The sequence below is a fragment of the Molothrus ater genome, chromosome 3 (genome assembly GCF_012460135.2).
Source record: "Molothrus ater isolate BHLD 08-10-18 breed brown headed cowbird chromosome 3, BPBGC_Mater_1.1, whole genome shotgun sequence".
Taxonomy (NCBI): Eukaryota; Metazoa; Chordata; class Aves; order Passeriformes; family Icteridae; genus Molothrus; species Molothrus ater.
Window position 1 is genome coordinate 68,115,777 of NC_050480.2, and position 27,295 is coordinate 68,143,071.

Consider the following 27,295-nt stretch of genomic DNA (forward strand, 5'->3'; position numbering starts at 1 on the left):
ATTCAAAAGCATTGCTGTCAAACAGGAGCCTCGGGTCTGATCCCTGTCACAAAAGTAGCATTTATGTACTGCTCTGAAATTTAAAGAACTATACAAAAGCTTGATGTCTTTCTGTTCTTTTTCCTTTCCCCCTCCCCCCATCTTTTAGTGAAACTGCATTAGTAAGTCACTGGGGTTTTTATTTCATTTCCATGTGTTTATCGATAGTTTGCAGACAGTGGGAAGGCAGTTTATCGTCTTGAAGATTTTAAGAACCCGAGTGTAAGCTGCAGTGGCCCTTGGACATTGCACTCTGCTGAAAAAGAATCTCATTCATGTGGTTCATTATAGATTTTTTTTTTTCTTCTCTGTCAACTCTGTGCAGAAGGAATTCTTGCTGAATAGTCCACAATGGTCACCCTGCAATTCCTCTCCTTAATGAGCTACTTCAGCTACTTCTCACACAAATAGATTTCAGAATAACTGGGCATAGATATGTAGGTATCTGGGTGGTTGGTGGTTTTATTTGGTTTGGGTTGTGGTTTTTTTTTTTGTTGTTGTTTGTTTGGTTTTTTGTTTAGTTGGTTGATTTTTTCTTTTTTTTTTCCTCTGAAAACGATTGTCAGTCTTCATTTTCATTTCAGCTTTCAAGCCTGTTGAAACAGCAGCATTCCTGTCATTGCAAACGTTATTCAGCCGTGTGAACTGTGACTCATTCTGAAAGATTACACAAATTTCCCTCCCTGGTGTGCACCTATCCTCCTGCTGTTCTCTGTTTGCAGGCTGCCTGCTGCAAGCAGAGGTCAGGGGGACATGCAGCTGCAGAGCTGGCTTGCTAGCTTGCTTCCAGGCTCATGCTGTGCAGAGTATAGGAGTCCAAGTTTGCTGCAGGCAGGAAATTTCAGGGTGAGAAATGCTACTTTTGTCAGCTTTTGGGGTAGGAAAAAACACCAAAACTCAATATCCTTTTCAGCATCTCTTCAGTAAAAAAAAGCAAAACCAATGCCCCCCCCCCCCGCAAAAAAAAAAAACCCAAACAACCCAACACCCACAACAAATCTGAAAAATAACCCCCTAAAGGAACAGACCTCATGCAGACCCCCTGGCTCACACTCTCACACTCACTGTAGACTATGTGTACTTTGGCTGCAAAAATACCAACTCATGATACCAGCTCAAGGCAAATGCCATCTGGTGTGGTGGTCCTCTTTAATAATATTTTCTAATTTTACCTTCTCTTTCCTGCATTCCTCTCTGGCATCAGAGGATCCCTGCTGTCGCTGGGCTGGCTCTTGTCCTGGTGCCACAGACCAGTCCTGTCTGGGGGCTCACCCCTCTGCCTCCATCCTCTCCAGCTAATTGCTCTCTCCTGCCCCTTTTTCCAGGGCTTCATCTGAAGTACAGTCCTATGGGAATCCCGAGTGGGGCTTCTGATTGTATTTTATTGAATGCCAGCATGAGCCTTTGAGGGAGAAACCCCATCCTGTCCATTATGGAAGCTCAGTTAATTGAGGATGATTAAAGGGAAGCTTGACAGTACCTGCCCGAGCGTAGAAGTGAGTTATGGCGCCTGGGGATGAAAGGCCATGAGGAATCAATCTTGATTTAGTACAACTTAACACCATGCTTATATTTTTATCTACTTGAGGGCAAGAGATGACAAGTCTAAACTTCCCAGCATGACAGCGGGCAGAATTTGGAGAAGGAGGTGCAGGTGGGAGCACAGAGCCCTGTTGCTCTGCAAGCACGTGTCTGAAATGCCTTCTCTGTCCCACTCTGTCTACATGGGAAGCATTGCTGGAAAAGCTGGCAGGATCCCCAAGGTTCAGAGCTGAGGCAGTGCAGAAAGCACCCACCAAAGCTACTTCCTTGGGGCTATGTAAATGAGGAGTCATAGGGCTACAGGCTGCCACACTTTTATTTTTTCAGGGAAGCAAAGAATTCTGGTATATCTGTCAGGCAAGCATGGGAGAGGAAGAGGGCTTTTCTCAAAGCCCACAGGGAGCTTGTTTTCTCAATAAAATCTAGATCTTGAAAAAGAAAACAGGTTGCTTGTAGGGGTTTCCTTTGGTGATTTGGGTTTGCAATCCAAGTTCTTCTTCAGTGGACATTCATACCTGATAGATATGAAATTAAAATAATATCACTATTTTTGAGATGTTTTGATGTAGGATTTGGTTATTTAGATCTTGGTTTTCATCATGCATTTCTTACAGCTTACTTGGGTGTCCTAGAATAATTGGGTTAACACATGTATCCTGGAAGAGGAGCACTTTCTTTCTGAGTTACCTGCATCTGCTTTCAAAGCTGATCAATTTTGAATCATAGTTAGATGCTTTTTCACTGTAGTTGAAGCCCTGCTTTGTTCTGAAATGTTTTTCATATGTAGACAAGCCCCCAGGAAACGATTTTAATTTGAAATTAAATCTCCTTAGCTTATTAGCCCATGTAATTTATGCTTGCGTTGCCTTTAAGGTGTTTTTTGTTTTGCTTTGTTTTCCAGACTGTAAGATGGCACATTGAACTACAACCATGGGCAAGTCCAACCCCTTCCCTCAACTATGAGGCCTCAAGGTTCCTAAAGTACATTAGCACTTCTCAGGTAGGTTTTTTGTTTCAGTCTCCATTTAGAAAACACTTTGTCTGGTGCAGATTGTTCCCTCATATCTAAGGAATTAACCTCACACCAAACCTTTTTGAAACTGATTTATTTCTAAAGTGGCTTAACCTAGCACTGATGGTCAACATGAATATAAAGGTCAAAACACAGGTTTGAAAGAATGCATTATTTCCATGTTATTTGTTTCCAAATGGGTTTGTGTCCTGACAGGAGTATGGTATGACTGAAATTCTAGATGTGGTGTTTCTCTCTCTCTCCCCTCTCTCCCTCTCAGATGGAAAAATACAGAGCACTCTGTATCAGGGAGTGTATTCAACCTCTGCACCTCTCAATAATAGTATGATAAGCAGGCTCATTTTACTCCAAAAGGAGGCAGTTGAGGTTCCCAGTAAAATGAGAAGAAGGCATCAGACCCTAAGCAGGACAAGTTATTTCAATGATGCCAATAGAATATTGATATTTTCAGGACAAAAGTAACAGCCATGGAAATTGGTGGGTGTATGTGCTTTTTAAAATATGGCATTTCCAAATCCAGATTGTGCTGATGGATACTTCCAGCCTTCAGCATACATGGAAATTCGTGGGCCATCATGTTTTAACAGAGCCATCACTTATGCACAACAGCATCTGCGTGTGAATTTCCTGTAAGAAAAAAATGGAAAAGGGGCTGGATGCTCACAATTCCAACAGGGCAGATGCTCTTGGTACCCAGGTCTATCAGCAACTGACCCTTGAATAGAGAGCTGACAGCATCATTACTTACTCTGAAGAACAGCAAAAAGCCCCAGGTGCCAACATCACAGAAATGTCATTCACGTATGAAATTCTTTGCTAATGCAGTGCTTTTGAGGCTGAGATAATTTGAAAAACCTCTAAAAAAGAAGATAGCAGGGTGTTCATGTATTCTCCAGCTTGTAGAGAATTTGCTAAATTCTCAATAAAATGACATCTCTGCTGCCATTCATGCCAGCACTGAGAGGGCACGAGGCAAGATCACACATGTGGGACAGCAAGAGATGTGTGTAGAATTGCTTGTTTTGTTGTTCAGAAGTTTGCACTGTGGCAGACATATTAAGTTTGAAAACATCCTTCATCTCAGCAACTTAATAAACAGTGGCAGATGCTGCTAAACTCCACTAGTTGGGTCAAAGCCTACAAGGACATCAATTAACAGAGGGTTTATTGCTTTTGACACACTCAGCGAGAAGTTTCATTCCCAGAGTAACTGACACTGGTTGGGGGAATAAGCATAAGTGAAAACAAAAAATGGGAGGAATCCCTGTTCCTGACCTGGCAGATATTACAAGATGAGTAACTGATGGGATAACACCATGACTGGTATGAGCACTTCTGAAAATGGCATCCTGCTTATGTAGATAAGCACGGGATAAGTCACTTTCCTTGTTTGCTGAGCAAGTGTCTACTAATTACTGTGCCAAAGTTCAGCCCCATGCCATTAGTGTAGAATGGCTCAAACTGCTGGAGCAGGGAGGTGCCATGTCAGCAGGGTCAAGGTGTGGCCAGAAAAAGCATTTTCAGTGCTGGTATTTTATGATCAAGAGAAGCATCTTTCTTGGGCTGCTCTTTGTACAGCAGCAGTGAGCAGAAGCCTGGAAGACGATGTGAGCTCAGTGCATCAATTAATCATGCAACAGACTGATGATGGTGCTAAAGGCAGGTTCAGAGTTTGATTTCTGTTTGGTTTTTTAAAAAATGTTTGTTGGTGTTGTTGTTTGGTTTTGGTTTTTTTATTTTTAATAGCAAGAGCTATTCAGTAGCAAGAGCTATTCAGCAGCAAGAGCTGTTAAAATTGCTTCAAACTCTAACTGTTGTAATTGCTCATAATGCCATGAGTCAATTAAGTGGCAGCATTGCAGAATCTTAGTTTTCTGTAGAGAGTACATTATTCTTCTGTGTCTTAAATTAGTGCTTATTATTGCAGTGCCACTTATTCCTTGATTGTTATGTGACTGAAGGGAAATGGGTAGTGGGGTGCAGTGCAAATCATTGCTTAAACTTTGTGAATCCTGGGAACAGCATGAAGAGATGCTGTATTTGCTTTTATGAATTTCCATGGGAATTATGAGCCAAGGAGGAGCAGGGAGATGATGATGCAGTGTGCAGCTCTTTGAATGTGAAGCTCCAGGTAATGATCTTTCAGAGCATGCACTTCTTAAAGAATGAGAATTTTATTTACTTATTATAAAGTATGTGGTGAAGAGTGCCACATTAAAGGCTGGGTTCCAGGTTTTGCTCTCACCTCTGTGTAAAATTGTTTCATTTCTGTGGTCCCAAGTGGGACCAGAGCAGTGCTTTTTAATTTGGCTAGGAACGAGAACTGAGCCTCTGCAGTCTGCTGTAGAAGAAGGAAAGGAGCAAGATGAGAATATTCTGTTTAGGACTGATATTTAACCCGGTTTTGTCCTTTCCACCATTTTAGTTGTTGCCTTTTTAACAGTGCCAGCTCCCATTCCTGCAGCCAGGGCTGGTACTGGGCCCAAAGAACAACTTTTCATCACAATGGCCCAGCTGAGTTCCTGCAGCTCTTCTCAGCCTTTGCTTTCTTCTCTGCATGGTAGCAACCTGTGCCCTGCAACCCCTGACTGATGGCTGGGCTGTGTGGGTTGAGAAGCCCTTCAAGAACAAACTGTGGCTGCTGATGCTGCTGCAGAGCAGTGCAGCCTTTCCTGGGCAGAATTAGCCACAGCTTTGGTGCTTCCTTCTGCTTCCCTTGCCTCCTTGCCACTGCTATGGTGGGAGCCATACGAATTGTACCAGCTCTCCATCCACTTCTGTGCTCTGGCTCCTGTGCTCTGCAAAGGGTGCAGCACTCTCCAGCTCTGTGCCTGCCTCTTCCAGAGTGGATTTGGAGGAAAAGGGTGGAGTGCAAGTGGTGGCCTCGGGGTGAAATTCTGGATGGATGGGCAGAGCTGGTGCTGCAGGCAGGGGCTCCTCTGTAGGGTGTCACTCACAGGGCCATGGCTTTGCTGACTCAGTCACCGTGGGTTTGGCTGTTCCAGGCTGCTGCTCAGCTGCTGGCAAAGCTGACTTCACCCCTCAGTGATTTTTGTCACTCTGATGAACCAGTGCATTTTCAGTCTTTGCTTTCTTGGTCTGTACAAGGGCTTTGACTTATGGTGTCCCTCCCTGCAGGGTCTCTATCTCTTCTTTAGCAGGGCTTTTATCCTGGCTTTAGACTCCAGATGTCCAAGCCAGCTCAGCATGGACACACATGCTATGATTCCTCTATTTAGTTATGCACTTGCTTAAATCCCTTTGTTGTTAGAGAGGGCATGTGTGGGGTAAAGATTAAATCCCTTCTGGAGCTGAGATCCAGACCACTGTGAGTAAGGTACTCATTGCAGAGATGCTGCAACTTTGTAATTACAGTCTTGATTTTAACATTATTCAGGATGCAGAATCCACTCCAAGGTTTGAAAAGAAAAAAAAATTAAACATTTGAATGCTGATACATCTTTTCCTCATGGAAAAAAAATGAATTTGGGTATAGTACTAATGCTTAATTATTTGCTTTTCAAACTGCATTGCTCTCTGCGGAATTATGTAAGCCTTAAATTTCACCAAGCGGAACAGACAAACCAGGAAAAAAATCATCAAATCTTTGTAGCCATGTATCAGATTGACAATAAGACTTAAATTTAACCAATGAACATTTTTCTTTTTTCCACTACTCCCCCAGAAGGCAAATTAAAAACAAGTTAAAAGTCTTGTCTTCAAAAGAAATATACTTTGATTTCAACAGATTTCGTGTGAGCACATGAACCTGAGCAGCTTGAAAGGGTACTCTGAAACCACAAAAAAGCCCTGGTCAGTCTGTCTTGATGAGAGGTTTAGCCTCATCCATCGAATCAGAAGCAAGAAATGCCGTCTCTATTCACTTGGGTAAGTGCTCTCTTTAAAAGAAAGGAAATTGTTTCATGGCAAGTAGCTTCAAAAGCCCTATAAATACAACACGGGCCGCAGCAAGGTTGTCTTCTAAAATACAAACTTCGTTCAGGTGTGTTTATCATGTGTTGATGTGCTTCTTAAGCTTCATTTTTAGGGAAAAATCCTTTCTCCATGAGGGTCTTTATTTTCCTTTGCCTTTCTAATATTGGTATGAAAACAAATTGCTTGATGGTGAGTTGTGAGTGGTAGCTCATGTGGAGGAAGATGGAAATCAAAGAGGTAAGCTGAGAAGCCTACAGCATCTGCCTTGAGCAGAGGTGACTTGCAAACTGCCAGGGATTTCAACAGCATTGTTTGCAAAACTTCATTAACCAGTCTGTGCTAGGAAGTGCAGATTAGGCACAAAGCTGACCAGCGCTGAGTTATTTTGCTAATGGTTAAAAAAAAAAAAAAACAAAACCAAAAAAACTAAAAAAACCTAGCCAAAACTGAGCTAGTGTGTGCATGCCAGTGCTTTATATGTGGTGCTATTCTGTGTATGGTCCAGGGAGCATGAGTGCCAGATTTTCTGTAGTGATGGAACACTAGGGTTTAGCAAAGATCAAAACTGATGTTGGCTCTCCCATCAATCATCAGATACACACATGCAGTAAGTAACCAACCAGGATGCATCACATGAAACACCTGAAAAATTAAAGAGAATACTTGAGGTTATGGAGGAACTTTGGAGCTCGTTACTGCATTATTTTTCCCCTAAGACTCACTTCCTTAAGTTTATGACAGACAGAAAAGTAATTTTGTTCTAAGGCAAAAATCCACTTTAAACATTTTTGTTATCTCTTATGTTTCATAAGGAGCAAATGGGGAGCAGCTGCTTCTAATGAAGAGCATTCTGTGGAGAAAATGGATGGGGAACAAATGTGAAAGTTCAGTGGGAGTGTTACCAGGAATCCTGAATTAAATCCATATATCATTAAAAGTGGAATAAAACATGCTGCTTAAGCTTTGCCTCCTTGAATGCAATAGAAGAGGTTCCTTGTGAATGGGACCGAGCAGTGTCTGGAGCATCTGGGGATCTTTTTAGATTAGTATTAGTTGCTTCCACTACTGGGAGGCAGCAATGTTTTTGCTTGGGGGACAGGATTTCCCAGTGTGATACATAATTGCAATATGCATTAGTGAGCTCTAGTTATTAGTGCTAAATCTGCTTAGATTAAACTAAGTCAGTTACAAACACCACAGGCAGGCACTCAAGCTGGGATAACAAAAATGAATGGATTTCAGAAACTTACCAGCAGAGGTTTAAAGAGTCTTCCTGTAATACAGCATAAATGCCATTTCAGGTGCATCCTAAAGCGTATGTAGGAGCTTTAGGATTCAGGCAGGGGGTCCATCACTTTTTCCTGAGCTGGTAAGCTCAGTTACCTTCCTTTGAAAGAGAAGAGGAGAAGGGGGAGCAGAGAGAGGGAAAGCTGGACCTTAACTTGCATGTGTTTACAGCTGTGTCCTGTGGTCGCTGTGGGAGCTGGAGTACCTGCAGTTTTCAGGCTGGATCAGCTACGCGTGTCCGCTAGAGCCGTGCAGAGGGGACAAAGCAGCTTTTGTGCCACTCGGCGCTCGCTGTGCCCCCGTGCCATGCAGGGGCCGGTGTGATGCTTCTGCAGCCCAGTGCCTATTGTGAGTGCAAGGCTCTGTGCCCCGTGCCCCTCTGCGAGCCCTGGGAGCAGGGAACAGCCAAGGGACAGCGCTGCCCGCAGTCTCCGGGTCAGCGTGGCTGCCCTGCCTGGCGGGGAGCGGAGCCTTCCCTGCGCAGCCGGGAGAGCCGGGCGGGTGCGCGCTGCTGCTGCTGGGAATGGCCCCTCGGCCCCTCCGCAGGGCTCTCTGCCACCGGGCTCCTTCTCCCTCCCGGCAAAACAGGGCACTTCCTTCGGCAGCTTCTGTTTTGCTGCTGATGGAGGCAGCAGCTGCTCTCTCCCGATGGCGAGGAAAGGCCTCGCCCGTCTTCTATGACCTCCACACCGTCCTGCTAAAATCATGATCCCTTTTTAAGTAACACATTTTTCTTTAAGTAACTACATCTTTGCTAGGAGACCTAATTTTTTTATCTTTCTCATGCTGCATTATCCCTTTGCATGATCATGTGTGAACCAGTTCCTTTGGAGAAGACCTGAGTTTTTCTCCTATAATTTTTTATTTCTGGATCTCTCTTCAGGCATAAATTTGAGCTGTTAACTAGAGTGCCAGAAGACACATCATGCCCGTCTTTACCCTCATCAGTATTTTTTTCCTTTTTTCCCACTGCTGTGAAGCTCCCTTTGCAGTCCACATGAGCAGCAATCTGTTTGGAGGCAGCCTGAGGTTTGTCTGCCCCAAAAGCATCTGGCTTGTACCAGCTGGTATGGTTGGAAGTGTGTCATGGACACACGTGGCCATCACCCGCTGGTGGGCCCATCACTAGTGCTGTGACTGTCCCCAACAATTCCCATGCTGTCCATTTTTAGCCAGTGGCTCATTCCTGAGGGATTACACTGCTCTTTGTCCCTCGCTGTCCCTTCTGTAGAGAGCCACATGCAAACAAACATGTTGATTCACTTGGTTAACTTCTGAACTTTTTTCCTAATGTGTGTTGAATGTATTAAAAGAAAACTCCTCTCTTTTCCTCCCACACAGCTGTATGGGTTGGAATCCTGTGAATTAGGGTTGTTCTTAAAAGCATGCTGGGCTATTTTTGCACACCCTGTCTTTTCCTGTTTTCCCAAAGGGAAGATGGTTGAGGAGAAGACAGAGTCCTAGGGTATTGTTAAAGTGTGCTTGGCCAGTATTACAGCAAGTGTCATACTGTGTTGGTAACTTCCAAAGCAAATGCTCTTCCACACATTGTTTCATGAGTTGAATTCATTTTATTTTACCTGTATGTCATCTGTGTAGATCATTTAGTGCTGGCCTGACGTTGTACCACGGTGTGTGACGTGATTTAGAATGTGCCACGTTTCACATATTGATGCAAATAGCCAAAATTATTTCAGACCCACATCTTTGCTTAGGATAACTGTGGTGTAGTGTAGCAGGTGCTCTGCTAGTACATCTAAGAGTGCTGCCCTGTCTTGGTCTGTGCACAACAAATAAATGCTCTGCTGTTAGTACAGAGTGAATAATCTCAGTTGTACAATTTGCAGTACAACTGATTTGAAAAAATCTTAATTCTCCTCTCAGTGCTACACGTGTGTATATCAAACAGCTTAATTTTGTTTAAGTTTAATGTTTAGTGCATGATTTGAATCACATTTGGAATAAGCTTGGAGGAGCAGGAATGAAGAGAACATCCTGTTTTACAGAGTAGGGAAGGCCTGTGGTTCAGATGTGTGACTGCCATGGTAAATACCAGATTTTTTTTCATTTTAGTGCACCCTGTGTGAGCCACTGGGCTGTAGGAGGTGGGAATATGGCACAGCCTTTTAAAACATGTCTTCTCACAGAGGCAGGGACTGAGACAATATTGCTGTACAAGGGGGCTATTAATTTTTCTTCTTCTTTGGGGTCTTCACCAAATTAGCAGCAATCTTTCTCTCAGGTTTATGTAACAACTCTGCTACTGTTGTAAAGTGCTTATTTTTAAATATGCTATTTTAAATCTGTGTCTTCCTCTCCACAGAGAGAGGCATTTGGTTCTTGTGTCTTGTCCATACTGGTGGTCACTGTGGGGCATGTTTGTAACAGGTGACAGATGTGGTGTGAAATAGGCCAGATTTTTACTAAGTAGTATTGCATCCATTTTAAATGTATTTTCTCGTCTGCTTATGGCTTGGTTATTGGAAGTTTGTGCAGCAGGGACTAAAGAAAGTATTGTAAAATTTTCAAGAAAAAAGCAAATTGAAAATAGAGAAATATATATAAACATAAAATATTAATGTAAGTAATGACAGCGCAAAGATTCCAATGTTTAATTTACTTTTGTACAAATTCTTCCAGCTTCTGAATTAAGGAAAAGCTCTTTGGGAAAGTTATCAGCCTGGCTAAAAGTGGTTTAGTTCTTGCCTAGAAAGTTATAATATTGCATTGAGCTTGAATTTTCTTCAAGTTAATTCATCCTCAGAATATCCTACTGACTAATAGTTCCTTTTGCTGCATTAATAGTTACTTTTTTTTATATTTTTATTTTTTAACATAGTTTAGGCAATGATGACAACCAGTTTGAGCTGAGCATGGCCAACAGTGGGTGTGAGGTGCATCGCTTTGACCCCAGCATCAAGTCAGCTCACATTCAGCAGGGCCGGCACCTCTGGCACCATCGCCTCTCCATCGACTGGAGGGATCCCAACCCAGCCATCGCAGCTCACAAACTTCACAGCAACACAAAGAAGCTGGGCACAGTGCTGAATGAATTTGGGCATCAGAAGGTAAGGAAGGGCTTGTGTGTCAGGTTTCTGACTGCAGGGTTAGGTGTTGGGAAAGCTCCAGATCTCCCTTCTTGCTGCCTAAGGAGACCAAGCACTTTCCAAGCTCTTCTCCTGATAGTGGATTTTTCTTCAGCAGTACTTGTAATGCATTTCTTTTAGGGGTGCCTTTTCTCTCTTGCTTTCTCTGTGTGCTGATAACAGCCACAATGATTTTAAATCCCTAGCTGTATAGCAAACACTTTCTTTCTCCTCCTCACTTCCTTTTCCCTTGAAGCATCTGGTGGCATTGGGTGCTAGCACATTTAGTCCTATGGAAGTTCTGGTCTTTGCCTGAGTAAAACTACTCACAAAGACAAGTTTATAAAGGGAAAGCAATATTTGCAACAGTAATTAGAAGAGAAGAGGTAGTGGATGGTTTGTTGACATTTTCAAGGTCACTGTTCCTAATTACAGTCCTCAAAAACAAAAACATCCTGTTTTGAAATTGGCAGCAATCGGTGGGGTGTTTTTTAACATTTCCCAGTTTGTTTTTAAGGAACTATAAAGACATTAAGAATCTTCAAATCTCAAGTAAATGTTGCCATAATACATTTCAGGAAGTTCTTAGGTTGCTTTTAAGAGAGTTTTTCCTTCAGAGGATGTACAAACATGAATTCAAATGCTAATATACTTCATTGCCTGCAGCTAGTTCTGCTTGTCTTTGTTTTTCAAGAAATAGGCAGCCTGGGCTAAAGGAGGTGCTCTTCTGTAAGATTTACAAAGCAAGCAGGGAAACGTTTGTTTGGCTTGTTATTTAAAAATGCAAGATGTCCTTTTCGGTTCACTTTTTACCTTTTTGAAATGTTTTCTTTTGGTTCAGCTCTACTGATTGGAACATTTTGAAGATAAGAGCAGAGAAAAGGAGCCTTTTCCTTCTTCTTCCTAGTCATACTGTAACTGTGCTAGGCTGTGCATTAGTGAAACATCTGGGGAGACAGAGATGCCCTTACTTTGATGTGTACCTTGCATTGTTTTGATTTTAGAAGAATTAGTCACACAGCAAAAAACTAATAACCTGATCCAGAAAAAGTGTACAAGTGACATACCAGACCTGCTGAGGCCAGTGTCAGGTTATCATGATAGAACAGAGTGGTTGTAACACCTTCTGTGGAAGAGAAGGATGTAGGGGTGAATTCTGACTGTGTAACTTTCTGAAAACTGTGGGCTGGATGGCAGCCAAGGAACATAATGCACACATAACACATGCAAGCAGGCTTTCCTCTAGCTGTGTACTTAAACATGGGATTTGGTTAAGTGTTTAGGTGCATTATGAACAGTGTATAAAGCCTCTTGCTCTGGTAGCATTTGAGGAGCTCCCCTGTGCAAAACTATGGCTTAGTGAAGTCAGGAGCTGACTTTCTCCCAGTGGGGATAAGGTGTTACACACTCTGAGACTTTCTGGTGTTTTATACTTGTGAAATACCTGAGTGGGCTGACTGTCCTCACATTTTTCTGTTTAGGTTTTCTTTAACTTAGAAGGAAAGCAGCCTGAGAAGTTGTATGTTGTGTAGAGACACCATTCTTCTGGTGAATGTGAGTGGAATGTTCCCTTGACTGAATAAATAAGTTAATTCAAAACAGTTTCACAGAATATTTTCCGAAGCACTGCTTTTCAATTAGAAAATTCAAACATGGTCTTCATCCCATTTTTAATTTAAAAAACCCTTCTGCCTACCCTCAACATTGTTCCATTCCCACTTCAAGGCAGGAATTCCAGGCAGCTGCATTTAAAGTTTATGCCTCATTTTATCCATGCTTTTATTCTTTGAGATTTGGGACTTGATCCAAGACCCTACAAGTGACTGAATCTACTTCCACTGATGTTAGAAAATCAGGCTGATGAAGACCACACAGACAAGATCTCCTGAAGTTCTTCCTGTTGTAGTCTTGAGAAGAAAACTGGCATTTTGGGGGTTTTGTGTGCAAGAGAATCAAAGAACTTGGATGGGCTCATTTGCACCCTGACTCAGATGAGAGCACACCTGTTATTCTGCAGGCAATACTGGGACCTCATCCACCACCAGGGAAACCCACCCTGATATTTTGGCAAGAAATACAAACACTTTTTGGAGTCAGAGTGGATGTGAGAAAAGATTAGAAGAACTTGATCTTTCTAACTGGCTATGTGGCAAAACAGTCCTCAGTTCTTTGAGGATTGTAAATAGCCTAGAGGCAGAGGACTTATCTAGTAATATATTAGGATGTGGCTGACAAAGGAAACATGTAGTCAGAGTATTTTTGGGAACCATTAGAGTGTGAAATCTCTTAAGCCCTGGAATAATCTCCAAAGGATGTAATGGGACCCTTATTTCCTGATATACAGATCTAAACTGAAAATTTACTGGTGTATCTTCTGAGAAGAGCAGTATTTTATCAGCCACAGGAAAGCATAAAGATGTAAAAATTGATCTTGCTCATCCTCCCTTCCCATCCCCCCTGCTCTCAGCTTTTTTGCTGAACATGCACACTCTGTAGTGCACTCTTGATGAACAGCGGGGAAAAAAGGAGAAAGCCACTGAGGGCCCATGATTCTTATGACAGTGGAGTTCAACTTTATGAAAGCATTCACTTTCTCTAACTACCTACAGGGGTGAGCATGCTACAATGCTGGTGTTTCCCATGGATTAGTGATAGGTGCATGGAGAGCTTCCTTTCTAGAGAGTTGTTGGAGAATTCAAGTCAGAAGGGATCTTGAATGGCTTGTGGTTCAGTCCTCTGCTCAAAGCAAGGCCAGCTGTGAAGTCAGACCAGGTTCTTCAAGGCTTTACCCATTCTTGTCTTGAAAAACACTGAGTTTTCTCCAGAGCAGAGACTTTCCAGCTTCTCTGGGTCAGCTGTTGTCCTGCTGGACTGTTCTCTTCATGAAAATGTTTCTCCTCATATCCAGTCTGAACATCCCTGATTTCCTTTCATGTCTGTTGGCTCTTGTCCTGCTTCTATGCACTGCTAACCCTTAACAAGAAATTCAGACCAAGCTATTAAGTGTATTCTGTATTCCAAAGATTGTGCTGTGAAGCACAATTAAAAACCTTCACAGAAAGGCCCTGAAGAGCAGAAAATGGACAGTGGTCATACATGCAAATTTTTATTTCAGTAGAAGTTTTCCTCCCTCTGGAGCTCTGCAGGATAAGTCTCTTGTCATGCCCTCAGTAAGTGCCATGAGTTTGCATTCCTTGGCAGTATGGCTCACCAGTGGATGAAATTGTTTCTTGTAAAACAAATTCATCTGCAAAGGAGGATCTGAGAATGCTGGGTAAAACCCTAATTTAATCAGGAAGTGCTCATAGCTGTAACTTTGAGGGGACAGCAGAGCTGTGTTCAACTCCTGACATTCAAGTTATCTCAGACAAATTTTGTAAGAGACCATACTGTGTCATTGTTTGTTATGAAAAGAAATGTAAATCAATCTTTACATCCTGATTTCGATGTGAAGGCTTTAATTTACACTCTCTCTTCATGAAGATTTTTTTCTGTAACAACTTGGATAATTTTGCTTCATTTTATTGAATAGGCTTCAATTTAGGATTTCAAAAGGAAAAAACTCTTCACCTGTTATTTAATACTCAACACAACTTCAAAACACTATACCCTGAAGTAATTTTGATTAATAACATCATCTCCTCCTAGGCAAGTAATTTATCACTTGCTCTTCTCCTCAAGTAGATACTATAGAATTTATTTTGTGCTGCTTTCAGCTTTGTGAAGGCTGATGTGAAAGGACAAGTATTAAAGAAAGGATTAACCATTTTTGCTGAAAATCAGCTCTGTTGGTAGTACACAAATAGATATAAAAGTCCAGAGAAAATGTGTAACAGCTTAGATGTGCATGATGATTTTTATTAACAAAAAAAAAAAACAAAACTCTTCAGATTGGGAAATGTCCATGTTCAAGTTTTGTAGCACTGAAATCCATGTAATTACTCTTTACTCTGCATATCTTAGGGCTGTAGGGGCCAGAACAGGCTTTTGAATTTTTGACCCTGCCTGGACAAAATCATTTCACTTTGGTTATCCTTTGCAAGGCTAGACTTAGGTATTGCCCAGGGAGCCTGGGGGTTGCTTAGTGTGAGTTGCATTCATTGAGGTTCACTGTGCCCTACCTCGGTGTGTGGGTGCCACCAGTGTTTGCACACTCAGCTCGTCTCAGTTCCCAGCAGGACCTCAGCACCAGCTGATGAGCTCCTGCAGACTGGTCCTGGTGTGGAATCCTGAGCTCAAGATGAGAAGCCAGGAGCTCAGAAGCCCAGGAGCTCTTGCAGGGACATGAGTCCTTGTCTCTGGTGCTGCTGTAGCTGGGGAACAGCTCCCATCACCTTGCTGGAGTGGGGGGCACAAGCTCAGATCTGCTCTGCTACATGTGGCTCAGTGTCAGAAAGAACAATTGAGACCAGGTCTTTTGACTCGTTGCATCACAAACCCTAAAGTAAGTGTTTGGAATTCTGAATTCTTGAAAGGGTTTAATTTTTTCTTTGCTTTTTATGCTTATCTGGGGCTTTTCCAGAATCTCAATTCTAGAAGGAAAAAACCCACCCTTCATCTGATTTTTAGCCTCATTATTTTTACATCCAATTTTTCTTGTGCAATCAATGGTCTCTAAGCTTAAGTGGCCCTTTTTCTGCAGCTGTTATTTACCATCTATAGATAGCAGTGAAGAACAGCCTTTGCTTTTGCAGGGTTATCATTCTGGCCTTTCTAAGATTTCTCCAACATGAGAGATCCTCTATTTCCTATAACATCTTATTTGTGTTGTGCTGTCCCTCTTGCAGCTGGAGCATCAGCAATCAGTACTATTCAGAAGTCCCAATGGTGTCTCTGCTAAGGCTCAGGCTGTGACTGCCTTCTTCCTGGAAATGTCCTGACTGTCATTCCCTGGAAATGTCTGCAGTTACTTCTTATCATCTTGTTTGCTTTTTTGTGACTCAGACTGTCTCCTTGTTATATCAGTTTCTGAATGGCACAGTAGAAAGGGTTTTGTCCCAGAACACTGAATTGTTTCATAGTGTAAATGGCTGGTCATGACCTATTTGCAGAAGGAGTAACTCTGCTCAGCAGAGTCCCATTTTAGTACTGCACCCTTTTGCACCAGGCAGATGCAATACCATAGCACTTAGGGCTTATAGTCTAAATAAATGACCTGCCACAGAATGGAGGAGCAGGAACCTCACCTCCATTAACTTAAATTTCTACTTTTGAGGTAGCTGTTGATGTCCTTATAGACTCAAGCTAAACTGTTATGGTGCAGTTTGTCTCATTCAAGGGCAGACATTGCTGCAGTTTGAGCAGCAACTGGTGGGAACCCTTTGTTTGGGGGTCTCTCAGAGAGCTGGCAAACCTTACTCCCCTTGCTGAAAAGAGGCAGTCAAGCTGGTGCAGATGTTTCTACCTGCAGTTGGAAATGCTGCCTTCTGTAGCCTTGTAATAGTTGCCCCTGAGTAATCCACAAGCTCATGGCACACAGTGTTTCTTTCCTGCATGTATGTATTTTTTCATTTCAGGGATAATGAAATCAAGGTGGTGATAGGTCTGTATTTGCTTAATCAGCTGGGGCTGCTGCTGCCTGAAGTATTTTAATTGTAGGTAGATTGAAGGGTTTGGCTGCAACTAAAAATGGGCTTGACAACCTCATGTTTCTGGAAGAAAAGATCTTCGGATAGTAATTTACTGCTCACCACCTCTTGCTTTTGCTGTTGTGTGCACTAAGTGCCTCATGCACTTTCCTTTACAGGTTTTCTCTTGGTCTCTTACATCTCCTTTTGCCTCATTTAAATTGTTTCCACCAGGAGCACTTCTCAAGACATTGTTAAGAATATTGGTATTTCTAGACAGTGACCTGAAGGTGCTGTTCAGTATGCAATTGTCAGGCATGGAGGAAAGATCTTTTTAATGATACCATTGGCTGAATATGGTGCAATCCATAGCCTTTTCTTCCCCTAGGAAAAGGCCTAGTGCAACACCTGAATTGTAATGAAAGTGTTGAAGCAGAACTTATTCAGGTCATCTTTCAAAGAAAGAAATAAAGACACTTACCAAGGATATTATTGTCTGCTAAAAATAAGAAGGGAAGGACAATTCTTTTTAGGGTTTTATTTTCCTTTTTTCCTTTTTTTTTTTTTTTGCTACCTTTGTTATGGTTGTTAAGACCCTTCAGAAAAAAATCAGGTAATAAAAATCTGCTTTTCCCCAGCTTTGCAAGAGGGCTGTGCTGTGCAAGCTGTGCTCAATTCCACCTTTCTATTTGACTATTTCAGTGTCTAAGAGTTGCATTCAGAGGAGCATGGCACTGGCTGCAGGCACTGTGGAGCAGTGCACAGAGCTGTGCTGCTGCTGTAGGAAACCAGGCAGTCCTGTTCCCTCCTCCTGCCAAACCTGGAGCTCAGCAGGAGCCTGGGCAGCCTGCCCTGCTTCACAAGGTGGTACCAGATGCAGGTACCTGCTGAGCTCAGACCTGTATGCACACTCCCCAGCTGCTCCTTAAGCCTCTAACCCTGGCTTAAACACAGTAATGTGAATTTTACCATTTTATTTTGGCTGAGGTACTGGATATCTGATCAGGGTGGTGGTCCATGGTGTGGCATGGGTTTAATGAGAACTGAGAGCAACCCCTTTCTATGAGCATCCTGGTTTTCCTCCACTGCCCATCTTTCTTGCAATTTCCCAGTGGTGTTGACATTACCAAGCACTTCAGACAAATGCCCTACTCAGAGCCTCTAGGAGCTTTCTAAAAAAATGTACTTTTTCTTCTCCCCACATTTGTCCTTCCTCCAGTCATGGTTTACAAGTTCTTGTCATTGGAATTGGCCATATCTTGTTTCAATACTTTCATCTTAGTGTCTGGATCCTTTCTGGTGTCTCTTTTCATCTGACAGCAGTTTAAGGTTCCATTCTCAAAAATTTGAAATCCAGAGGTCAATGGCTTAGCAGTTCTTCCTGCCCCTCCTTGAATGCCTGTCCCAGATGAAATCTGAGTTGTGCAAGCATTTTGTGATGGTTTTTGATGGTTTTTAGTCATGTTTTCAGGAATGTACATGCAGCTTTCTTCCTGTCATGGTTGCAAGCAAATAGAAGGGAGGCAGGTTGGCACCTTGGACAAGAAATGGAATGAAACAAATGGGTCCCCATGGAGGGGTGCAGTCTCAAAGGACTTTGTTGCTCTGGCAAGTGCAGGTGGGAACCAAGTCCTCCACCAGATTTAAGTGGAACTACTTGGATATACCAGGGCTGCTGATCCTCATCCTGCAAGAGATGTTCTTTAAGGTGTGGTGGACATTTTTTGAAGATGGGACTCTGATTCCTTTCTTCAATTACCTACATTTTGAAGGCCCCCATGGGCACTGTGTTAATAAACCATAGAAGGCCAAAATGCTATTTAATCTGAGCAACTATTTTATGGTAGGCTAAGCCCTCAGTCCCATGCATTGCATGCACACACTTGCAAATCTTGCCTCTCAGGGCTTTGGAATCAATTGTTGCTTTACCATTTGCCTTCTATTGCAAACCTCCTGCACTGACAGCTCCCTTATCCTGCTGCAATGTGCCTGACCTGCTGCTGCTGGCTTTCACTTTCAGCAAGACCAGGATAATGTGGCTTTATGCAGGCATGGAGCTGTGTCCCACCATCCGTGCTTGGTGCAGCACAAACAGACTGCAAATGTTTGTTCCCCTCTAAGGAAGAGGCTTGAGGGTCTAGCACACCCCATTTATTCTTTTGAGTAAATATCCGTTCCCACAGGCATCCAGCAGTGTCTGGCAGAGAAGACCAAAAGAGCAGAAAGGAAAGGGTTTCCCCCTCTCTGTGGGGGGAGAGGGCAGCAGGACATTTCCTGCAGGATTGGATGGCTGAATGCACATTTTGCAAAGCAACTCCTATGCCCAGCCAGGGCTGCACACAGAGCAGCTGCTGGAGGAGTGCATGCAGTGTTTAAAATGTCTGTTTGCAGCATGGGCATTGGCAAGCAGAGCTTTTGCAGCTGATCAGGCTGTTAATTTATTTAAAGTCAGGATTTCTGCAGACCCCTTGTGGGATTTTTCCTACTTGGGCAATCTAGACATTGGATTGAAGGACTCGGTGAGGGGTCTGGGTTGTTTTCATCTTTTAGCGTACAGCAGGAGAGCCATGTGAACTGGAAAAGACAACAGGGTGCAAATGGGAGCTGGAGCACAGTGTTTCTGAGCAGAGGTGCACACTTGTGAGCTGCTGCCACTCAGAGCAGATAAGGAGGTCACTGTTTGAAGGCTTATGTCCTCACAGTGACTTTTCACCATTTCCTCTGAGGAAGCATCGCTTTGAGTCTTCAGCTAGTGAGTGGTGAGGTTCCTGTTGCCTGCTCTGGAGACTAGTCTCAGTTTAAAGAAATGGGGAACAAAGATCTTTGATGCTCAGTTTTTCTTGTGAGGGAAGGTCTTCTCCCTCAGCCACGTCCACGTGCAGTGTGTGCTTGCTCCATGCAGGGTTTGTAGAACCTATTCTCTGGGTCACTGTACAGGAACCTTGGTCTTGCTGGGTAGCAAGCTGGATAAGATGTCTGGCTTTAAGATCATTATAGTGTAGAGCTAACTAAACCCATCAAACCTGTCTGAAAATTATTTTAGCTTGGGGACCTGTATTTTTGTATAACCAGAAGATGATTAACAAGTGCCCTATGGTCTCTGACTAGTTCAGTGTCCAGCACAAAATAGGAAAGATGCCAAGAACTGGTCCCATGACAAAGAATGATGTATGTGGAGACAGAAGGCTACAGGTGAAAACCTGTGACTTCCTGACCAATTGCAGCCAGGGAGAAAGGATTTCAAGCCATGCTGATCTTGTGAATCATCTGGGGGTTGTTTGTCCAAAGATTATGTTGTCCATTGATAAAGTGTCATTAAAAGGAGCCTTTTGCCAGCTAAAAGGTCTCTTCTCTGCCTGTCCACTGGAGTAAGAGACATTGCTTAACTGGTCCAGTTAACTGGACTGGATGGGGTCTATGCATCTTTTATTCTGGAATGGGTCCTCAGAGATAAATTCCTCCCAGATGGAGAGAGTATATGGGAAATGTCTTGCCATCAGAGACCAAGGGAAGAGCTGGGGAGTTGAAGTGCTAAGTTACCCCCAGACCTGGGCTCTGAGGCTGTGTGAAGGAAACACTTGGGCTGCCAGCATGGATCTCTCCTAGAAACAGTCCCCCATGGGAGAGCAAAGTGTTCGTAGTGCTCCTGAGCATGCAGCTGAGATTGATGCCTCCTGCCTGTGCTGGGTGGGTTTCCTGGATGGGTGCAGTTGTGTGGGGCCATTACTGCATCTGGCAAGCTGTTGCTGACTGATAGTTGGCTGTGAGAAAGTTAAACAAGTTTTTAAAATATTATTTTGAAACATTTTCTCTGACTTAAGTGGTAAACATAGTATTACTTAATATCCTGCTCCTGCTGTGTAATGGGTTCATGGAAGTACATCACCAGAAGTGGGAGAACAGACTGTCACTTGTGAGGCTGTGGAGAATCAGTGGTGAGAGCAGAGGTATGAAGCTTGCCTGCACTCACTGCAGGCTTTCTGTTTCAGTGATGTGAATATTGTATGAGTAACTACAACTGGACAGTTGCCCTTTACTGTAAAAAAAGACCAAAGACCCTTTAAGCACCCAACTTAGCACAAATCAGCTTTGTGACTTTGATGCCTTAAGCAGATTCTTGAAGACGTGCCCGATCTGTCACACTGGGAGTGTATAATCCCAAATGACACATTTGTTCCCGAGCCAATTTGAAACTGGCTGTACAGACCACCAAGAGAGGTGTAAATGTGAGCAGGAAGGAAGGGCAGTCATTTGAAAGAGAAGTGCTGCTGGTTGGAGCTGTACATCACTGCTCAGTGGTGATTGACTTTCCTCCCGATTTCAGCACCCGTGCTGCTCTGGCCAGGCCCCCAGCAGTCCTGGTCTCCCCAGCAGATGGCTCAGAGAGAGGCAGGATGTTCCCCCTTCCCACTGCGCACAGGGAGCATGGGAAGAGACAGTCACAAGCTGCTGGGAGCATAATTTGCTATTAGGCTATGTGGCATCCTGGCTGCCATCAATTACAGCCTTCACTAAGAATAAAAGGGAATGAAAGGGACTTTACATCCAAGCCATCTCCTGCTGGTGAGGACAGGCTGTGGATGTATTTTGAGAGGAGAGAAAATGAGGGAAGTATCATGCTGAAAATCTGCTTGTGGGAAAAGGATAAGAGGGAAGTTACAGTTAAACAAAACACACCCAAGCACCTGCTGTTACCTGCAAAGACATGCTATCAAAATGTAAATTAAACAACTTTCTCTAGAGTTTTGTTTTCTGAGAACAGAGAATTGTATTTAGGGAAAGAGGGGGAACACTGATGCACAAGCCAGCAGACTTTTTCTTGCTGTACAGCTGATGTCAGAATGGTAACCAGGTACCACAGGGAGAAGAGGAATATTTTTCTCTCGCACTGTGGGAGCAGCCCTGCAGTTCAGGAGGCTGAGGTGGTTCTGAGCTCTGTCCCCATGCCTGAAAGCTGTAGCCAGCTCTCCTCTCCCTCCTCCCAAGCTTACACTGCAGACCTGCTCCCACAGAACTGGAGGGATCCTCTGTACCTGACCTGCATTTGCTGGTTTTGCCTTTCCTGGCTTCCACTTTCACATGCTGAGCTCATGCTGGAAGTAATACAGCTAAATTGCTTCCTCCAGCTACTCACTCTCAATTGACTCTTGTCCATGGGGAGCTTTAAATGATGCCCACGGGGCAGCACAGCCTGAAATCCCCGTTAACCCTGGTGTTTCAAAAGCGGCCAAGGTGAACAGAGCTCAGATCTCTGCTTAAGGAAATGATGCACACTTGTAACAAGTCATTACCCTAAAAAGAAGAAATGAGCCTTCATACAGTGTATGTAGACCTTCACTAAGTAAAACACGATTTTTCAGCTGTTTTATATTCTTGGTTGTGCACGAGCATGGCCCCTTTTTTTTTTTCTTTTTCCTCCAAGTGTAAGTGGTGCAATGCTGCAGTGCTTTTTCAAGAGAGCTAAACTGAGAAAACATTCTAAAATCCACATTTTTAACTTTTCTGTGATAACCTAGTTAGTTCATGGAGAATAAGAGGATTTGTGGAAGATAAGAGGAACCAGCCTTTGTGAGTGTTTGAAACGCACTGCCATACTTTACCTTCAGGCACTGTAGATCTTTGCCCTCCAGGATTTATTCACAGCAGCAGACTCCAGCTGTGCTCCCGGGTGAATTAGAGCTCTGAATTTATAGATGTGTCCACTAATCCTTTCACTGGCACTTTGGATCAAGGCAACTGGAAGGTGGTAGTGCATTTCTTATCAGTAGTGTGCTGCTTATCACCAATGGTAAACATCTCCTGAGCTGTCTAATCATCACAAAACTTGCATTTGGTGTTAGCAGGATGCTTGTAATTTGCTCAGATATGCCTGAACAGAGCTGTTCTGCCATTCATTTTGCACTATCCATGGCATGCACTGGAGATTCTGGGCAGAAAGGGACCCCTTGCCTGGAAGGCAGCCATGAAATTTGGTGGGTTGAGACAGGTACCTTCCTCCCTCCAGGTTTCTGTGCAGTGCAGAGCACAAAGAGCAACAAAGAGCCTCTGGTTTGTGTATGCAGCACGTCTCCACCGGTCTCTAGTCTCATGTTTCTTTCCTGGTCATTTCATTATGTGTTCAAGCTGTTATTGTGGTAACTCATTTTCTCCTACTGAAACACTGGTTACCAGCCACTTTTCAGATCAGCTTTGAAAATACAGCACAGTGTATTTTCACAGTGCAGAGTGCCTGCTGAGCAGCCAGAGCAGCAGTTAGCGTGACAAGAGAAAAACAAACAAACCTGAAGACTGGAAACATTACCATGGGAAAAAGATGTCCTACTGATGCCATAAAGTAAGATCATGGGAAAACAAAACCAAATGCCTAGAAACATTTTTTCCCCTATCCATCCACCCCCTCCCCCCCTGAAAAAAAAAAGGGTTTGAATAATTTGTCTGCTTTCAGTTACATAAGTCTCCCAGAGATAAAAATCTGTGGTTTGTTAAGTGTGGCAGTGTGGTCCTGTGGTGATCGCACCCGTGTGCAACCAGCTGCCTGTGAAACTGCATTGCAGGTAGAGATGTGAGTTGGTATTTGCAAAATAAATAACCAATTTAAATGTATGAAGGAGAACAAGTGGGCTCACCCACCAGCTGAAATGTCATGAGCTGCATCATTTAAATTCAGCCTCCCCTTGAACCCAAAGGAGCGCTGCGTTCAACTGTTTCACTGACCCGCGGACAGAGAGACTGACAGGCTCTTTGTTAGAGGGGCAAGTTAGGAAATACCAAAGCTAAGGTTGTCTGTGCAACCTTCCTTTCTGCTCCCCATGGGCACATACCACAATATGGGCTTTAATTCCACAGTCCCTCGGTCATTTTCCACTGGCCCCCTGCCTCCTACAGAGTGAAGGAGGCACAATGCCTTCTTAATGAGCACACAAGCGGTGGCTTGGCTTGTTAGGATTCACTGTGTGACCATAGACCTCATTCAAGTCCTGCTCTGAAAATGTGGTGTTTTGTTTCCAGCTGTTTTACAGCTTGTTCCATGCAAGTCTCGCAGCCCTTCATGCGCTCAACCCCTGTTCAGTGATTGCCACCCTTGTTTTACGGATGGAGACCAGAATGGGCAAGTGTCCAGCACCTAGAGATTCCTGCCATGCCATGCCCATCCACAATGCTGGGGCACAGCCCCTGAGGAGGGCTGCCGTGGCTGTGAGCTCTGCACCCCAGCTCCTGGTATCTCCAGTCAGCCACCCATGGAACAAGGGAAGGAGGATGTGGCCACCCCTTGCCATGGCCCTGTGGTTTCTTGGCCATGGCCCATGCAAAGCACAGCTCTGGTTGGACTGGAGATGTGCTCACAGCACAACCCCTGCCCTGTGCCCAGGGCAGAGGCATCTTGAAGAACCCCACAGATGGGACATGGCATGCATGACACCAGCCAGCTGCCCTGGCATAGGGCAGCTTAGGAGAACAGTTGCCTTGGAAGTGCTTTTACATTACCTGCCCAAATTTCTCTCCTATGCACAGGTGCCTTTTTTTCATACTGCCACAAGTGGTTAAGGTAGACTGCCAGAGAGAATCTGGGGGTTTTGTTGATTTTTAAGCTTTTGTTAGTGTTGTTTTGGGTTTCTTTTTCTTGGTTTGATTTTTCTTTTTTCTCCTTTTTTTTTTTTTTAAGGAATTCTTGACTGAATAAAGTCTTCAGATTTTCACTTCAAACCCATCTTGAGTGTGAGCAGATGGGCAGAAGCATCAGCTCAGGTGGAACTGGCACAGGCAAACCCTACTCTCATGGTGTAGGACTTTCCCCTGCTGGGCTCTGGAAAACAAGCTGAGCTCTGCAGCTTGTGACCACTGCTGCACTATGGTCATTGTGAAGGTGTGAAGTGGTGATGAAACGTTCTTTTAATGTTAAAGCATCAGCTTGCCTCCCCCAGCTAATCTCTAAACAAAGTCACAGCTGTGAGAAGCTGGATTGCTGAATATCTCACTACAAAATTAAATAATGGTCTAAAACTAGAATGCGGCACTTTTGTGTTAGATCGGTTATTCCTTTCAAACACCTTCATGTCTTCTTTTCTGCTATGCCTTTTCCTTTGGAGGAGCTGCCCTTAAAATCCTGAAGACTCTTTGCATAGTTATCCTTAGTTTTGGTCCTCCTCCCTCAGCATCTTAGTGATGCCTGCAAAAGCTGCAGCCAGCAGCTTGGCCAAGGGCAGCTGATCACCTGAGCTGCTGACAATGTTCATTTTTTGCTTTGTTCTACTCTTGCACTTGTGTGATGCATGTAGCATATGGCTCATGAGCACCCTACTCAGCTATGGTGCAGGTAATCCCTCTTAGTGGGTTTGGATCTGTCATTTGGTTGTTTCTTTCTTTCATAACTATGATGCCACCCAAGAATTGTGAAGGAAGCAGTTACATGCTTTGGTTATAGGAGGATTTTGGAATACACAGCTTTTTGACCCTGAGCTGGAGGCAGGAGGAAAAGGGCTGTGAACTGTCCAGCATGAAACTCTGTGTACTGCTGTGTTAGTCCTCTGAGACTTTTTGATTTAGTTTTTTAATACAAAATGAAAATCTATGTGTATTGAAAAATGGCCAACCCTGGCCTCAGATGTTATATAATTGCAAAGTTTCTCATTTTCACAGAGAAATGGTGCTTTTGTTGCAGATTGATGTCCTCAAGGCAGACGTGGAGAGTGCTGAGTGGAAAATTTTGGAAAACCTGATCCTGGAAGATGTTGTTGAGCAGATAGGACAGCTGGTCTTTGAGGTGCACATCCACTGGCCTGGGTTTGAGGTCAGTGGCAATGACAGCACCGTGGTGCGGTACTGGTACAGCCTGCTCCGAGAACTGGAGCTGAAGGACTTCAGGCTTTTCCATACCTACAAAGACTTATCAAAACCACAGATGTTTCTGAAAAAGGAAGCCTTCAATGCTAGTAGCTGTTACACACTGAGCTGGGTAAATACAAGATGGAAATAGCAGAAAGGAATTTATGGTGTGTGATTGCGAACCATCTGGCCCCATAGCGTTATGGAAGAGGATTTTGGTGTCACTGGCTAAAGTTGCTAAATGTGCACACAGTGACTGCTAACAAAATGGCTTTTATATTTATATGTTGTCAAAAGAACTGGCAATAGGAGAAGATACATGGTGCAGATTTGCTATACAGAGGTGTCTGTAAAGATTTGTCTGGGGAAGTTAAGAGAATGGCTTTTCTAGGCTGCCCTATGCCTGAACATGCCAGCAAGGAGAGCATCCCTCTGGGGCTGCCCTGGGAAGCTCTGCTAACTGAGCTGGACCAGCCCTTGGGCAGTAGAGTGTTTGTGATGAGGTGTCTTTTTAAGAAAGTGTCAAGTGTTACTTCTCTGTAAAGTGATCATCTTTGATTTGCACCTTTTTTACTGTGGCCTTGTTTCCTACGGAACAAACTTTAGGCAAGAACAGTATGTCCTTGAACCCACTGGCAAATTTCAGCTGAATTTGGCAGAGACAGAAACCACCACCAAACTAAGTTCCTACTTATTTCTTTGGGCAACTTCTGAATGCCCTGACTTAGGTTTTTTAAGCTAGTCTGGTTGCAGAAAGTGACTTCAACACATGGGAGACAATGGGACAGAGACACTCAGCTGCTGGATAAGCTGCTGCCAGAGCTCCCCTTCCTCATCTTCAAGAGCCTTCAGCCACAGAAGACAGGGCTTCCCTAGTTCATTTGCTCAAAGAACAGCTTGATTGAAATTACTCCTGCAATGGCTGCACCAAGTGTTTCTTGATCTAGTGAGATACATGTAAGAGACAAAAGTGCAACCTGGTCTTTTTTGTTTGTTTTGGGGTTTAGTTGAACATTTCCTGGTGCCTTTTCCAGTGCTGTGCCTCACCACCTTGCTATCCCTGGCATAAGGAGGCCAGAACCTGGATCTGCACTGATGCTTGCAGAGGTGGTGCCCTGGACTGCAGCTGTGCTGGGGTTCTGCAGGCTGGAATTGTCTGCAGTGCCCCTGGGAGCCTTTGACATTCCCCAAAGAGCTAAGGAATGGGGGGAGCTAAAAAATATATAGCAGGTTGGATTTTTTCTTATCTTTAGATGAATTTTGATATTAAACTTTTCATTAAAATACAAGATGTCACCACTTTCATATCTTTGGTATGTGGGCTTTTTAACTGCCTTTGGTTTCCAACTTCTCCAAGTCTACAGCTTCCTCAAGGGAAGTAGTGGAGGGGGAAATGTTGACCTCCTCTCTTCAGTGACCAGTGTCAGGACATGAAAAAATGGAATGAAACTGTTTTAGTGGAAGTTCAGATGGATTATGAGGAAAAGGTTCTTTACCCCAGAAGGTGGCCAGTCACTGGAACAGGCTTCCCAGGGAAGTGGTGATGGCACCAAGCCTGTCAGAATTCAGGCAATCTCTGTATGACTCTCTTACTAACCTGGTTTACTTTTAGGTCCTGTGAGGAGCAACAAGTTGGTCTTGATGATCCTCATTTGATCCCTTCCAACTTGAGCTATTCTATGATTCTATAAAAGTAGCTCCTGTTTCTGCTCCTGCACATCCCACCTGGACCAGGGCTTTGCAGACACCCAGGGCAGGGCAGTGTGGGTGCCCACCACATCCTCAGCTCTGCGTCAAAACCAAGATGACCTGATACAGATGTGTACAATTCCCCATGTCCAAGATGTTGGGCACAGCACTCTCCTCAGGGCTGAGCTACCTATTGCCATCCCTGAAGCAGGTAATGCACAATCCAAGAGATCCACAACCTCTGAAAAAAGAGTAAGAAATGCCTTCTTTGTGAGAGCCAGCCTTGCTACAAG

At 43.8% G+C, this 27,295-nt stretch overlaps 1 protein-coding gene across 1 annotated transcript in view; it reads left to right on the top strand.

Annotated features, from left to right (window-relative positions):
• METTL24 (methyltransferase like 24) overlaps positions 1-26,618 on the top strand; it is a 44,202-nt gene extending 17,584 nt beyond the window's left edge. Inside the window, exons 2-5 of the mRNA XM_036380385.1 lie at positions 2,483-2,581; positions 6,363-6,502; positions 10,677-10,905; positions 25,150-26,618. Of these exons, the coding sequence (XP_036236278.1) occupies positions 2,483-2,581; positions 6,363-6,502; positions 10,677-10,905; positions 25,150-25,464 (783 nt within the window). The 3' untranslated portion in view covers positions 25,465-26,618. The remainder of the gene's footprint in view (positions 1-2,482; positions 2,582-6,362; positions 6,503-10,676; positions 10,906-25,149) is intronic.
• The last annotated feature ends 677 nt before the right edge of the window (positions 26,619-27,295 follow it).